Genomic DNA, 16,569 nt, shown 5'->3' on the forward strand with positions numbered 1-16,569 from the left:
ACAGTCAATCTTCCCGAATGTTGTGTTCGGTGCGTTACGGTTCACAAGGTGGCAGACTCGGCGTCCTATGGATCAAGGATAAAAGCCTAGTGGGGTCTCCCTATATACGCGACGGTACGTGGGAGCACAGTCCGTGTTAGACCACTATCGAGTCACAGAAGGAGGAATCACCCAACCGTAATGTGAAACAATAGTGACTATGTTTAAAGACGCCGGAACACGTCTCTAGCCTAGACCTCTAGATGTTTGCGTTATGTTCCAATGCGTTTTTTATGTTCATTCAGTTCATTTTATGGTTGATCTTGAGTTAATTTTCGATTTCAGGTCCTATCGTATGTTCTCTCACAATTACCTAGATGCAAACTATATGCCAAAGAATACCATTTTGTTCGATGAATCCTAGCTATGAGAAGGTAAAGAATTTTTGATCAAACAAAATGAATACAAGCAATCAAACAACCTAATGCAGCTAAAAGCAAGGAAAGGAAACTTTTTCTTTTGAAAATGCGAATCAATGAAATGTTCTTTTCCTTTTCAATTCTCAAAAGTAAAGCTTACTAGTTTGATTTTCTTTCAATGGCACAAAGCATCTAAATGAATTTGGAGGAACAGGAACACCAAGCAAATCACTTAATGAAAGCACACAAAGTTCCCAAGACACCAAAACAGTTTCTCCAGATCAAAGGAAAAACAAAGGCTTGTACGAGCTATGTGATCTAAGCCCAACAAGGCAAAAAGGAATTCAAGCAAGAAGGAAGCAAGTGTGAACTGATCGATCCAAACAATCGTGATTTATGCTTGGTAGTGAAGAAATCGAATCAACATAAAAAAGTGGTTCAATAATCGACACTAAAAATCAACCAGCAACAAGCAGTGAAAAAGCCTCAAGCAAATCAATAAGAGGGTTGTGGATGAACCTTGAATAGACAAGTAACCCAAGCAAACGGTTTCTCGATGAAACTTCTAAAGGGCTAGGTCGCATGGTCTAAAAACACAAGACTCACTCGAATGAAATCAAAGAGAGAGCGTCCCTTAACCAAAAGCAATCAAAGCAAGCTAATGAGGGACAAGAAACAACAGGGGATAAGAAAGATTGATGAATTCAGGAGATAAAGTTATAAAAACAACTTTTTAGGAATCAACGCAATTTTTACACTGAGAACCCGAGATGATCAAGGGTCAGCGCAACTTTTACACAGACCACCCGTGCTATCAACGCGACTTTTGTCCAAAAAACCGAGCTGATCTCAGAAAAACACAGTCGTCGCGGGAATTAAGCTAGAAACCCAAGGTCAGCGCGGGTAGAAAGCTAGCAAGTGGCGCTGACATCGCGACTATACACATCTTTTCCGCGCTGATCCGATTTTCCAGGATCGTCGCGACTGTTAGGCGTATTTACGTGATGAACAGGATGTTGCAAAAGGGTGAGCGTGATGTCAGCGCGACTGTTAAAATTAAATCTGCGATGGAGCTCAAAAATGGTGACAGGCAAATCAAAACTCCCAAATCAAGACAGCCAATCTTTCAATCAAACAGGGGCATTTCCCAGATCAACCCAGGAAACGCAAAAGACTGATAATTAATCCCCAAAATTTCAAAAGAGACCAACAATCAAACTCAAGACAAGGATGAACAAAAAGGACAAGGGCTGGCCTTCCCCAGTATGGTCGCCAAATTGTTGGAGAGGTAAATCCCCTCTACGGATAGAGGTGATCCCTACTAGCCCAGAATGGGTCTAGCAACAATCAATCAATGCTACTATGCAAGCTCCTAATTGCAATTAAAAGGTGGGCAAAGAACACCTACTTGGATTCCAACGCTCTTGTTTGATGAAGAGATGCCACACTCGCTCCTTTGCTCTGGCCGGTCACAATCCTCCACTATCCTTGCGGATGGACACCTGCACACACAAAGAGAAACGCAAACACAAGTGTGAAATCTAATAAAAGCAATCATACATCAGTCAGAAAGGATGTAATTCACATTTAACTGTTGCATAGACAAATGAGAATGGAACCATAACAGTAGTCATCTATTATTAATCAATAATCAGAGAAAGATACAACCAATTTTCTGACGCTGAGTCCTTCTCAAGAGGGTCCAGCCAGCAATTCTCATAAGCATTCACCCATAGGAATTGATCTCCCAAGTCAAGCAACTCTCTCTCACACAAAACTCTAAGACTCCACAACCCTTCTCTAGCTCTCTAGCAATCCACACTTTGTCACACCAACTACCTACTAGCAGCAGCACACAAAAACACTATGAATTCCTTCTTTTCAAAAACTATCTTCAAAAACTAGCTGCTGATGGTAATGGTGGAGGAATGTATAGGAGAAGGAGTCTCCATGGAGGGTGGAAGGATAAGCTTATCTCCAAGAAAGGTGGCCCATATGACGAACAGACATGCCATAGAAGGGAGGGCGACACTCACAAGGCCAACAACTAGGTCTGGAGTCATCTGGAAGGTTGGCTGTTAGAACAAATTCGCCCAAACAGGATCACCGCGGATTATAGCGGGACTGGCGCGCTGACGTCGCATCCTAATAACTGAGAAGGCTATGTCAGCGCGACTCAATACAAAGGCAAGGTGCGCTGGCTCATGAAATTCAATCAGCGCGGAAAACAGGTGTACTTCCGCGCTGGCAGCGCATTTGGTCTGTTATGGAGCGCCCATCAGCGCGGTTATTTGGACAAAAGTCACGCTGATAGCAAAAACTTTGGCAAAGTGGGTTATTTGGCCAATTCAGAGAGCATGAGTATGATGAATGTGATTTCATGACACAGTAGGGATACTGACTGGATGACAGTGACAAATTGCTGTGTAACATGAATCACAAGAAGAAGCAATGAATGATACTAAAAATAATATCAGTAAAAGTAAACTTGAATTTTGATTTAAAATTGCAAATGAAAATTGACATGAATACATGAAAGAAAATAACGTACAAAATGTTCTTCGCAAGCTTATCATCAAACTTTAAAAATAAATCTATGATAATAAACATAGAATGAGATATTGATATTATAAAGAAGTTACCTTTCATATTCTCGACTATTCCATATCAATCCACTAATACAACGCATATTTTTTTTTCAAAAGATCCCAATTCACCTATTATAGTTCAAAATCAAAATGTTAAGTGCCAACATTGTCAACAAATTGGTCACATGAAGTATCAGTGTTTTGATTTCCATCCTTGTCTTCGGTATGAGAAGACAAATCATCATTCAAATAAATGTCAAAAGGAAAAAATGCTCAAATGTAAATAATTCATTATGATTGGATAAGTTATTATCGTTTGAGCTAACAAGTCAAGAAGTTGCATAAGTCTTACCATCAAGTTCAAATATAGGTAATGACATATTTGCATAGAGACGTTCCAAATGAGATAGATTTCAAACAATTGCTATAAGTGATGATTTTGTGCATGATGGGCTCATTCTAAAAATTGAAAAATGAATACATTGATAAAATGGTACTCTCATGCACTAAAGGGTCAACCAAAACAAAAGACCATTAGATATACAAATGAAAAAGTTATTGAAGAATCCAAAAGATCAATCATGGATGGCTTCAATGATCTTCTCTCCTTGTACTTGACAAGGGAGAATATCAATGATGATATTTAAGCTTCGAGTTTCGAAGTCCTATCAATAAAAATTCAATCAAATTTTAGGAATTTCAACATGGTAACTAGTCTCCTCAATTGTTCATTAGGATGTTGTTAGATACCTAATTGTGTTTAAATTCAAAAAGCATTTTGGTGATCCTATTTGTTCTCCAAATAACAAAAAACACTAGTTTCTTGTGGCCAAATTACTTGGCAAATGATCAAATTGTCAAGTAATCCGGAAATGTTTAGACATGGCAGTCATTCACTTTCAAATTTTCTAATATTTTCAAAGCTCATTTCAGATGAATCATTTAGCATCCATATTGACAATTTTTCAGGCACATCTTCATTCACTTCCAACTTTTCTATTTTTTTCAGAGCTCATTTCAGATGAATAATTTAGCATCCATATTGGCAATTTTCCAGGCACATCTTCATCAAAGCTTATTTCCAAAATTTCAGATTGAAGATTGTAATGATACCATTTTAAGGCACATCTTCATCAAAGCTTATTTCCAAAATTTCAGATTGAAGATTGTAATGATACCATTTTATGCACTATTTCAAGTTGCCCTATTGGTCTTATTATTCAGACTTGTGAATAAGGAGGAGGAATGTTACTGTGATTATTTGAACAATCACGAAATCCAAAATCACCTTCTTTTGGGTTGTCATCCTTATCTATTAATGATGTGTTCACATTATCCACTCATGAGTTGTCAATGAAATCTAGATCTAAAGGTGGTGAAAACATATATCGAAATAAATACATGTGTTAAATATGGCTAAAAGCCTTTTCCACCAAATTCTGGTTTTATTTGTTCTATTTCTTAATAATGAGCCTTTTCCACCCAATTCTTGTTTTATTTGTTCTATTTCTTAATAATGAATCAATGATCTCACTAAGACAGGGGAGAAAGGCAAAGAATACTCACATCTCTTATTTGTCACAATCAAAGATCAATAATATTGAAAATCAATCTAATCTGTCATGGAAGATCAATACATTGAAACTCAACATCATTTGGAAGAGAAAAAATTCAATCAAAAGAAACTGATTTGACGCATTGCGATACACAATGGAACACTGCCAATGGAATCACCAAGCCTTTGGGAAAACCAAAATTTGTGATATGTTGAAATATACTATCATAGAATTCATTTCTCCATTAAGTGATGTTGTTACTAATTGGATAAATTAGAAGCTACAGATTGTCAAAGCATTGGCAGCAGCTGTTTGAGCCTGTCGGATAGGTGGCAATGTTATTCTCAGTTTGTTAGATAGGTATCTATTCTAGATCCGCTTTTAAGGGATCTGTTGATCATCTTTTTAGCTAATATGTCATGTATTTCCATATCCTGTTGAATTATAGAGAGATCTGTCTCTTCCTTCTAAATTAATTTGCTGTTTCTTCCGTGTTAACTAATTTACTGTTTAATAATTTAGTTAACTGATTTCCCTTTTTCCAAAAGGAAATGTGGTCATTGTCATGAGAATTTCACCACCTAGTGTTATGATTAATAAGACAGAAGGTGGGAGACTAAAATACTCAAAAGGATGTAAATTATAGATTATTTCCAAACTTAGGAATAGAGGAGGGTTACTTGACATAAGTGCAAGATAAATACTTCAAACTGTCTGCCTTCTTGAACTGGAAGTGGAAGAAGTTAAATATACAATTGCCTTTTAAAATGCTAAACTTCAAGAAACATCATTATGTGCAGCAGGTTAGGGAATAGAACGAAATCAGAGTTATAGTTTGAAATTATTAAAAAGAGACAAGAACAATGAAAGCTGCCGCAGAATGGAAGGAGAAAATTATTAATTCAGCATTTTCCTCTCTTTTTATTTCAATTGCATGGCTACTCACAATTCAACTTATCAAAGAACATAACATGCAATTCTCAATTTATCTGACAGGCATATTTTGCCACTGTCACTCTTTCTTGTGTATATTTGCTACATGACAACCACTATCTAATTCCTTTTTGCAGTTACTATTCCCTCGGATCCATTTTAAAAATACCTTCTTCAGGAACTTACTCAAGAAGGCTTATTGCACAATACCAACCTGTCACTTAGATACAGTGATTCAATGATGTGACATAGGATTTTATATGGCTGCTTGAAGAACCGGTTGGTTAGAAGTGCTGACAACCCATTGCAAGAATTTCTGAACTATAGCCAGGAATTCCTCTGGCTTCTCTTCCTGGGGTAAGTGACCGCAATTTTTGATAACTTCAAAATACCTTCTTCAGGAACTTACTCAAGAAGGCTTATTGCACAATACCAACCTGTCACTTAGATACAGTGATTCAATGATGTGACATAGGATTTTATATGGCTGCTTGAAGAAGCGGTTGGTTAGAACTGCTGACAACCCATTGCAAGAATTTCTGAACTATAGCCAGGAATTCCTCTGGCTTCTCTTCCTGGGGTAAGTGACCGCAATTTTTGATAACTTCGAATTTGGATCCAGGTATAGCCTTTGCTAGGCGCTCAGCGTTCCATGCAGGAACCAACCGATCCGTGTCACCGGTCACAACCAACACTTTTTGAGATTGCAGCGTAATTGTCAAGGATAAATGAATCAGCATTTGTGTCTAAACGGTGATAAGCAAAGCAATCAACAAAGTTTATCATCTATTCTTTCCACGAAACAAATCAGAAGAAAGAAACTTCAGAATGCATTACCAGGGCATGAGATGTCTTTAAGCCGTTTTTTGAGTGGAGGTTTTCCTTCAGATGCAGAGTCAGTAATCATGGCTAATGTGAAGTCAAGAAGAGCCCTCTCCCAACCCTTGCATTTCAGTGGCTGTAAAACAACAGAACTGTTATATTTGAATTGTTTAAGGAACTTTCAGGCAGCGTCTCTCGAAAGATAATATCAAGTTAATATGGGCTGCTGAAGTACTGAATCATTCATTCTTCCAACATTTTACTCCGTTAGAATGAACCCACCTTTACATCTGAGACCAAGAATGAAGTAAAAGAAACAATCCTTCTCTTTTTAACTAAATTCCATCTCTCCATGGCGTAGCCTTTCAAAATCTTACCTTCACATAGAATGAATAAATGCAGCTAAAACTAAAATCTGGACCTACATTTACATCAAAGAACAAGAAATCACCTTTGTGTATCCTTGTATGACATGGTCAGTTACCTTCTGACTATCATACCATGCATACCTAACTGCTTCTCTGCTATATTTATCCATAATAAATCTAACCTGCAAGAAAGAATGAAAATACACAACATTATAAACGATGATCAGTATTCTCCTGCTGATTCTCTTTGCGTAAGAAATGAATAAACTCAACTTATATGTAGACTCACCAACATTACTGCCAAGTGAGAACGGAAGATTGCAGACACGATTTTCCTGTAAAAACTATTTACCATTGCTTTCATTTCTTGCATCATGTTTGTAATTAGTCTAGAAACACCCATCCAGAACCTGAAAAGCACCGATCTGATTTTCCTAAAAGGATTTCCTTCATCTTTTGAACTCGAATTCTCATTTTCATTCTTTTGCCTTGCATTTTCATTCGAATTCAAAGTCTTCCCAACGGCCAAAGGAGCTACAATCGCAGGTGCTACCAGGATCAGTGCTGCAACCCGTTCGGGAGCTTCGAAGTATGCATTTGCTGCTACTAGACAGCCTGCAGAATGCCTGGTGAGATAATTTACATGCAAACAAATGTTAGGGCACTATCACAGTTTCCTATTTCTTTACAATAAACAGCATTTGAAAACAAGTGCACCTCACCCCAGATCACAGTGCAAAATTCATTCAAAGGGATAAATTTTCACGAATTTTACATTTCTTTGGCTGAGTGAATCATTCAGTCGAATATTTTTATGTCACTTCAAGTGAAAGGACCTTCACAGGTTTTCCAACCAAAATGGACTATTTATAAGACAAATCTTATTTACTGTTCTGCAATGTGAGCTTCCTTTCAAAGAAAATGGGTAGCATAAACATGAAAATATGCTGCTTCTTTTATTTTATTTTCTCTGGATTCATGTAGTTAATGGAGGTTACAAAACAAGAAAGAAATGAAACCGACAACAACCATACAAGTAATAACTCAGGATTTACGTGGTAAAACCCTGACAAAGTGTCAAGGAAACATCCACGGGGCAAGGGATTGGAATTTCTATTCAATCAATGAAATGATTCTCCGTTACAATAGTTCGGGCATTCATCAGTTTTATATGAGCCTCCTTAGTTACATAACTGCTGATTCGGTATGAAACTGACTTGTCAATAACTAATACAATTTATCCAAATTTACATTTACATTAATTTGTTGTCAATTACCAACAAACTCCACCTTGACAACAATTTTCCTAATCCCTTGCCCATGCCCATTCATCATCTTTTCTGCAAGCCAAGAGAAGCTAAACACCATCGCAACTTCTCTATTGTAACTGGTTTTGTGAATATGTCTGCACAATTCTCTCGTGTATGGACCTTTTTAAGAGCTACTTTTCCGCCATCGATCACATGTCTCAAAAAATGATACCTTACATCAATGTGTTTGGTTCTGCTGTGATAAGCAAGATTTGTAGCCAAGTGAATAGCACTTTGACTGTCACAAAGTACATTCACTTTCTCCTGCGTCCTTCTAATCTCATCAAGTAGACCCTTTAACCAGATTGCTTCTTTACTGGCATCTGAAGCAGCTATATATTCTGCTTCGGTAGTGGACAATGCAACTGTTTCTTGAAGCTTTGACATCCAACTAATTGCTCCACCTGCAAGAGTAAAGACATAACCTGTAGTAGATCTTCTTTTGTCTAGATCACCTGCATAATCAGCATCTACATATCCACAGACTGATCCTTCACTACCATTAAAGATGATGCAATGGTCACTTGTGCCTCTTAGATAAAGCACCCATTTCACTACTCACCAATGTTCTTCACCTGGATTTTCCATGAACCTGCTAACAACTCCAATTGCATGTGAAATATCAGGTCTTGTAGATACCATCACATACATTAAGTTTCCTACAGCATTTGCATATGGTACATGAGACATATACTGCTTTTCTTCATCGGTTCTAGGACTCACAATCGAAGAAAGCTTAAAATGGGAAGCTAATGGAACATTAACAGGTTTCACATTGTTCATACAAAACTTTTCAAGTACTTTCTCCACATACTTCTGCTGTGATAAGCAAAGCTTACCATTTTTTTCTATCTCAGTGTATCTCCATGCCCAAGATATGTTTTGCTGCTCCAAGATCCTTCATATCAAATGTCCTAGAGAGCTGATTCTTTAACCTGTTGATCTCTTCCATGCTTTTGCTTGCAATAAGCATATCATCAACATACAAAGCTAAGATAATGAATATGCCATTGAAACTTTTGAAGTATACACAATGATCATACTCACCATTTTTTCTGTCTCACTGTATCTCCATGCCCAAGATATGTTTTGCTGCTCCAAGATCTTTCATATCAAATGTCCTAGAGAGCTGAGCCTTTAACCTGTTGATCTCTTCCATGCTTTTGCTTGCAATAAGCATATCGTCAACATACAAAGCTAAGATAATGAATATGCCATTGAAACTTTTGAAGTATACACAATGATCATACTCACTTCTAATAAAGTTCTGGCTCACCATGAAGGAGTCAAACTTCTTGTACCATTGTCTGGGAGACTGCCTCAGACCATACAATGATTTCCTGAGCTTGCAAACTAATCTTCTGCTGCGACCTTGTACAAAACCTTCTGGTTGTTCCATATATAACTCGTCATTCAAATCACCATGTAGAAAAGTTGTTTTAACATCTAGCTGTTCTAACTCAAGGTTAAGTAATGCAGTTAGTGCCAACATAGTACGAATAGAAACAAGTTTTACAATTGGTGAAAAAATCTCATGAAAGTCGATACCTTCAACCTGAGAATACCCTTTTGCTACCAGTCTCGCCTTATACCTTTCGATACTTCCATCAACTTTTCGTTTCAGTTTGAAGACCCATTTGCATCCAACAACACTTCTCCCTTTAGGAAGTTCTACAAGATCCCAGGTATTGTTCTTGGCTAAGGAATCCATTTCTTCTTCCATAGCCGTTTTCCACTTTTCGCTATCCGTATCATCTACTGCTTCCTGATAACAAGAAGGTTCCCCATCTTCAGTAATCAAAGCAAAAGATGAAGCAGAATCTTCATACCTTTTGGGAGTTTTTCTTTCCCTTGTAGACCTTCTTAGAGTGACTGGTTGCTGAACTAGTTCAGAAACTTGAACTGGTTCAGAAACTTCAACAGCTTCCTTTGTATCTTCAACACCTTTTTCTCCAGAAGCCTCTTCTTCCTTTTGACTGTCACCAAAAAATCTAGCCTCCAACTGAACTTGTTGATTTGGCGATACCTATTCCTGTTCAATTCTTTCAACATTTGATTTTAAAAGAGAAGATTCATCAAATGTTACATCTCTACTAATGACTATCTTCCGCAATGTAGGATCCCACAACCTGTATCCTTTCACTGCATAGTCATACCCAACAAAGACATAACATTTCGATTTTGGATCTAATTTTGAATGCTGATTTTTAGGAATAAGAGAATAAGCATCACAGCGAAATATCCTTAAATGTGAATAATCACAAGACTGACCTGACCAAACTTCTTTAGGAATTTTACTGAAGGTGATCTGTTAACTAAATAACAAGCAGTGGATACTGCTTCTGCCCACAACTCCTTTTGCAAGAAAACTTCTTTAGGAATTTTACTGAAGGTGATCTGTGAACTAAATAACAAGCAGTGGATACTGCTTCTGCCCACAACTCCTTTTGCAAGTTAGCATTGCTGATCATGCTTCTGGCTCTTTCAATAAGAGTCCGATTCATATGTTCAGCAACTCCATTTTGCTAAGGAGCATAAATAGAAGTTTTGTGTCTAACAATTCCTTCATCCTTACAGTATTGTTTAAATTCTATTGAAGTGAATTCATCACCATTGTCAGTTCTTAAACATTTAATTGATTTGCTTGTTCTTTTCTCTATCATTTCTTTAAATTGTTTAAAGATATTGAATACATCAACTTTCTTTTTCAGCATAAAGACCCAAACTTTACGGGAGAAATCATTAATAAACGTTAAAAAATATAGAGCACCTCCATATGATACAACAGGAGATGGTCCCCATAGATCAGAATGAATATAGTCTGAAATATCTTTACTATTATGATTTCCAGTTTTAAATCTTTGTGTACACTGTTTTCCATACACACAATGTTTATAGAAATCCAACTTCAAAGATTTCAGATCGGGAAGAGATTTACGTTTGATCAGTATCTAAAGACCTTTCTCGCTCATGTGACCCAACCGCTGATGCCATAGGCGAGTACCTGCTTCTTCTTTTTCTGACACAATCACTGCTTCATTGATCTGAGTACTTTCTTTGAGTCTGTAAAGATTTCCGACCTTTTCTGCTTTCATAACAACTAGGGTGTCTTTAGAGACTTTCAGCGTTCCATTCTGACCTGTAAACTTATAACCATCCGAATCCAACACTCCCAAAGAAATCAAATTTTTCTTCAATTCAGGTACATGTATAACACTAGTTAATGTTCTAACTGTGTTATCATACATTTTAATCCTGATATTTCCCATCCCAATAGTCTGACATGATACATTATTACCCATAAACACAGAACTACCATTTACATCTTCATATGAAGTAAACCAATTTCTGTGTGGACACATGTGATGAGAAGCACCAGAGTCTAACAGCCAACTTTCTAAACCCTGAGAGACATTACATACAGGTGAAGTTTCATCTATCATACATAATTCTTCAGCAGATAAAACTTCGTCTATCATACCTGAATCAACTTGATTTGCTTCCTTCTTCGGGTTATCAGACTCTTGTCGTTTCCAACAATCTTTCTTCAGGTGTCCAATTTTATTGCAGTGCCAACATTTTGCCTTACACTTCTTTCCCTTTGATTTAGATTTGAAAGACCCCCTTGTTTTTTCTCCTCTTTCCTTTGACCGTCCTCTAGCTATCATGGCTTCTGATGCACCTATTTCAGTACTGGATTTCCTTCGTACTTCTTCAGACAAGAGAGCTCCCACAACTGATTCAAATTTCAAAGAATCAGCGGTGCTCAAACTGATTGAAGTTACAAAGTGATCCCATGATTCAGGCAAAGAACACAACAAGGTTATAGCTTTGTCTTCTTCCTGAATTTTAACTTCCATATCTGCTAATTGGCATATAAGTGTATTAAAAACATTCAAATGTTCTGCAACTTTTGAACCCTCCTTCATTTGAATATTGTACAATTGTCTTTTCAAATAAATTCTATTGGTTAACGACTTTGTCATATATAGTTTTTCCCTTGAACTTGAAGCTGTACTCTCTTCAACAATGTTGAAGAGAACTTCATCCGCCAGGCATAACCTGATGGTACTGAGAGCTCGGACATCCAAGTCCTCCCAGTCCGAATCTTTCATGCTAGCAGGTTTCTTATTTGCCCCGTCCAAAGCTTTGTGCAACCCTTGTTGCACCAGCAAATCCCTAACTTTTAGTTTCCATAGAGCAAAGTTTCTCTTTCTGGTGAATTTCTCCACCTCGAACTTTGCATTTGACATCTTGGCCATTTCTTTCCTCCTAGGGTTTCAGTCTTTCAACTAGGGTTTATTTTTGGTTTCCCTTTCTTCAAAAAACTTTTTGGATTCAAAAAATTCCCTCTTTTTTCAAACAAAGAAACCCTTCAACAGATTTTGAAAAAAAAACTTGTTTTTCTTTCCTTCAAATTAATGAAAAACCCTTTGTTTTTCTTTCCTTCAAATTTTAATGAAAAACCCTTTGTTTTTCTTTCCTTCAAATTTTAACAAATTTCTGAAAAAATTTCTTGGAAAAATTTCTTTCAAATTATTTAAAAAAAAAATTACCCAGATCTTCCACAGAGGCAAAACCTTCTTCCCGAATGGCTGCAGTGGCAAAGTCTCTATGCAGAAACGATGTTCCCTTCACACGCAGGTGACCTTCTTGGCAGGCAGCCGTTCTGGTACGGGCGTTGGTTACACACAACTCCTCGACCTCGACCACACAGAGGCACACACGGTCACCCTCTTCCAGCAACGACGCAGGAGTGGTCTTCACATGCAGAGAACTCCTTGCATATCATTCCACGCTCCTCCTCTTTGCAAACCATTCCATGCTTCCATGCTCAGCCTTTGGCAGACATAAAACATTCCACGCTGAAAGCAGAGTGGTATTTACATGCCTCCTCTTTGCAAACCATTCCATGCTTCCATGCTCAGCCTTTGGCAGACATAAAACATTCCACGCTGAAAGCAGAGTGGTATTTACATGCAAAGAAGGTAGGTTCTGGTCTTTAACACGCGCCTCCTCCTCAACCTTTGACAAACAGAAAACATTCCACGCAGAGGGCTTCACGGGCAGACAATGGCGGCAGTTTGGCAGCACGTAGGTTCTGGGATGCAGAGGATTCTGAATGGGCAACAACAGTGGTGCACACAGAGATTTCTTGTCTTTAACACCAGCAACTGTTCCATCGAAACAAATGCAGCCTTCAAAAAATAATTATAAAGTGGAAACACCACCAAAAAATAATCACGCAAGACTCAACTCAACTCATTTGGCTCCGATACCATTTGTAGTTAATGGAGGTTACAAAATAAGAAAGAAATGAAACCGACAACAACCATACAAGTAATAACTCAGGATTTACGTGGTAAAACCTTGACAGAGTGTCAAGGAAACATCCATGGGGCAAGGGATTGGAATCTCTATTCAATCAATGAAATGATTCTCCGTTACAATAGTTCGGGAATTCATCAGTTTTATATAAGTCTCCTTAGTTACATAACTGCTGATTCGGCATGAAACTGACTTGTCAATAACTAATACAATTTATCTAAATTTACATTTACATTAATTTGTTGTCAATTACCAACAATTCAGAGGAAAGAAAATAAAACAGTCAAGAGAAGTTGAGGAATTGTGAAGAGATGTATTGTTTTAAAGCCATGTTTGTAGCTTCTTTAGGCAAAAAAATATGTCAAAAAATTTTAACAGAAAGAATTTGACATGTCCTGGAATGTCCTGGAAATTGTTTTTTCAGAACAATGTTCATCTACTAAAAATGGTTACAACATAAGTTATATGACCCAGATAGCATGCTAATGAGCATCATACCAACCTTCAACCTAGCCTAATGTATTCACCTTGGCAAACAAAATGGACATTCATAGATCAAAACGGAAATTTATTGATAGTCCAAAGGGGCTTGAAGATAAATCTATTGTAAATCCATAGTTTTCAGAACTTGAAACTACGTGCCCTTGCCTTGGTTTAACAATATTTAACAATATTATAGATTCAATTGTTCATAAATGATTAATCATTTGAAAGGTTCGTAACTTAAATAAATATCTCAAAATACCATAAGACTAACTGTTCAACCAAAGTCACCTGAGACTTGCACTTAGCTACTAACTAAACTGCAAAAAGTAGAGAACCTACCAGAACTAGCAAACCATCATTCTTACCATTGAAACAACTTATTAACATTTTTTCAAATCAATTTTGATATTACTAAGGATCACAGCAAGGATTTTGTGTATATCACATTGTGAATTCCCAGCTCACTAACTATTAGATAAACAACATGAAGTAAATCGAGCCTATAATGTTCCAAGATATTCAAAAACAACACAATAAATACTTACTATGCCAAATGGATGGGAGCATGACTCTAAAATAGATGAATAAGGCTTAATTGCACAACCCCTAAAAATAGGAACCATTCTTGATAACCCCAAACGGTAACAATATTAAATAATCTAGAAAACTGAGTGTGAATGAGTTTAACAATCTCTTTATTTATTTATAATTTTATACTAATTTCTGCATCATCTATTTGTCATGTAGGATTTTCCAACCATTCCTCATGTAGGCCAATTTTACGAATGTTTGTTCCTGGCTAATGTACAGTTCACTTGTACATACTACAAGTTGTCCATTATATTGATTAGATGTACCACACTAAATCCTTGAAAGTTTGCTAGACTCTTTACTTGTCAATTGCAAATTCAAGTATGACCTCTTTCACATCTCAACAAGAAATTGAAGAGGAAAAAAATCAATTTTGGCAATGAAAATGGCGTTTAGCTTCATCAGTTGCTTACCCAATTAATATGGCTTTCTGGGACTGCAAAAGGTCTATAAAACTCAAAGTGGCCGCAACTGAAAAGCCGAGCGAATAAGGGTTCATAGTGGGCAATTTCCCATTCTTATCAGAAGCAGAGTCTGCGAGCTGGATTCTGGAACTCAGCCCAAAAGCAGGCCTATCAAAAGCCGCCACTTTAGACCCAACTACCTTAGCCAGCGGTTTGAGCACTTGGTTCCATGAGAATGCAGATGCTCCAAACCCGTGTAACAGAATTGCAGGAACCCCAATTGGAGGGTTACTCTGTTTGGTAATTTCAGAAAGCGCATTGCCCATGTCCTCTGTGCCCACAGTAGAAATCTCAGTAGAAGAATCCGCTAATTTATGGTGGACTTGAACCCCGTTGATGTCCACAAATAGACTATCTGGATCAGCTAACATCAGGGGATCCAGTAACTCATCCTGATCTACTCCAGCTATTATTAACTTCTTTTTCTTTTTCTTCTTCCTGCTACTAGTCCTAACTTCTTCATCTACTCCCTCCTGAGGCATTTCTTCAAGAGACCCAAATCCAGGACCACCCAATTCAGCTGCCCCTGCATTACACTGAATTCTAGGCCTCAAAACACTTATCTTCATAACAGTTTCAGGCAGTGCCCACTTTGGCTTTTCCCTAGCACTGTAAGCACTAGTTTTCTTTTGTAGTAATGTGCAACTATATGTTCTTCTCTTCTGTGTTGGACATGCTTGAATTGCCGGAACTGCCCAGTGGAAATTTTGGCTGAAGCTTTTGTTGAATGATACATATTTAATGGAATTGAATTGCACAAATGGAAGGTCAGGTTGCTTACAGTAATATACAGGACAGGTATGGATAACCATGACAGCGTAATTAATTCCTCGTCTGGCAACTGTGTAGCAGCAAATGTGGCAGTATATTTCTGTAAGACGGCACACGGGCATGAATAAAGAGTAGTGGATTTCTATAAAACGTAAATAAGGTACCCATGATTTTTCCGAGACGGACTATCGTCCGTCTATCCTCCACGTCTATTTCTTCGGTTTGACTGTCTTGATTCCATCCATAAATTTGGAGTCAGTCTATCCGAAAAATTAACTACAAGCCTTTATGCATAGTTCTCCCTTTATGCATAGTTTTGTTTAAGAAACAAAGAAAAATTATTATTTTTTGGCCAGGAGGTTAAACATAGTTTATGGGACAGATTTTTTTTCATCTGTTTGATGTATTTGGCTTTTTTCTGTGAAGTTTCAAAATAAATGCTCCCAGCTTCTCGACAAATCCCTCGCTAAATAGATTATCCCAAGCGCTAGTTGCCAGTGTATCTGCATAAATTTCCTTATTGTCTTTGAAGGCCTCACATTCTAAAATGAAATATTTTTTGTTTCCACTTTTCTGGAAGAACAGAAACTGCATACTCTTTTCTCCCACACTTCCTTTGGTCTTTTCCAGCACCCGGTTTCACAACGGAGTTGATGAGAATTAATCCTTAACTTAGCAATAAGAATTTTGGCTCTCCAAGAGATATTGACCTCTATGTATGCTTTTGGTTGATGACTATGAGTGGGATTAAACACTTCCTGCATACTCTTTTCTCCCACACTTCCTTTGGTCTTTTCCAGCACCCAGTTTCACAACGGAGTTGATGAGAATTAATCCTTAACTTAGCAATAAGAATTTTGGCTCTCCTAGAGATATTGACCTCTATGTATGCTTTTGGTTGATGACTATGAGTGGGATTAAACACTTCAATATAGTAATTTTTCTTTCTTCCTA

At 37.4% G+C, this 16,569-nt stretch overlaps 1 protein-coding gene across 1 annotated transcript; it reads right to left on the bottom strand.

Annotated features, from left to right (window-relative positions):
* Positions 1-5,420: 5,420 nt before the first annotated feature.
* LOC149198003 (uncharacterized) lies at positions 5,421-15,800 on the bottom strand. Its single transcript, XM_089406051.1, has 5 exons — positions 14,794-15,800; positions 6,955-7,291; positions 6,749-6,847; positions 6,313-6,433; positions 5,421-6,169 (listed from the first exon to the last, which is right to left on the bottom strand). Exons 1-5 carry the CDS (start codon positions 15,735-15,737, stop codon positions 5,955-5,957), a joined length of 1,716 nt encoding a protein of 571 aa, XP_089262177.1. The 5' UTR covers positions 15,738-15,800; the 3' UTR covers positions 5,421-5,954.
* Positions 15,801-16,569: the final 769 nt, after the last annotated feature.

Source organism: Pinus tabuliformis, chromosome 2_2 (genome assembly GCF_031772625.1).
Source record: "Pinus tabuliformis cultivar Carrire ecotype Pingquan chromosome 2_2, CPIR1, whole genome shotgun sequence".
Lineage (NCBI taxonomy): Eukaryota > Viridiplantae > Streptophyta > Pinopsida > Pinales > Pinaceae > Pinus > Pinus tabuliformis.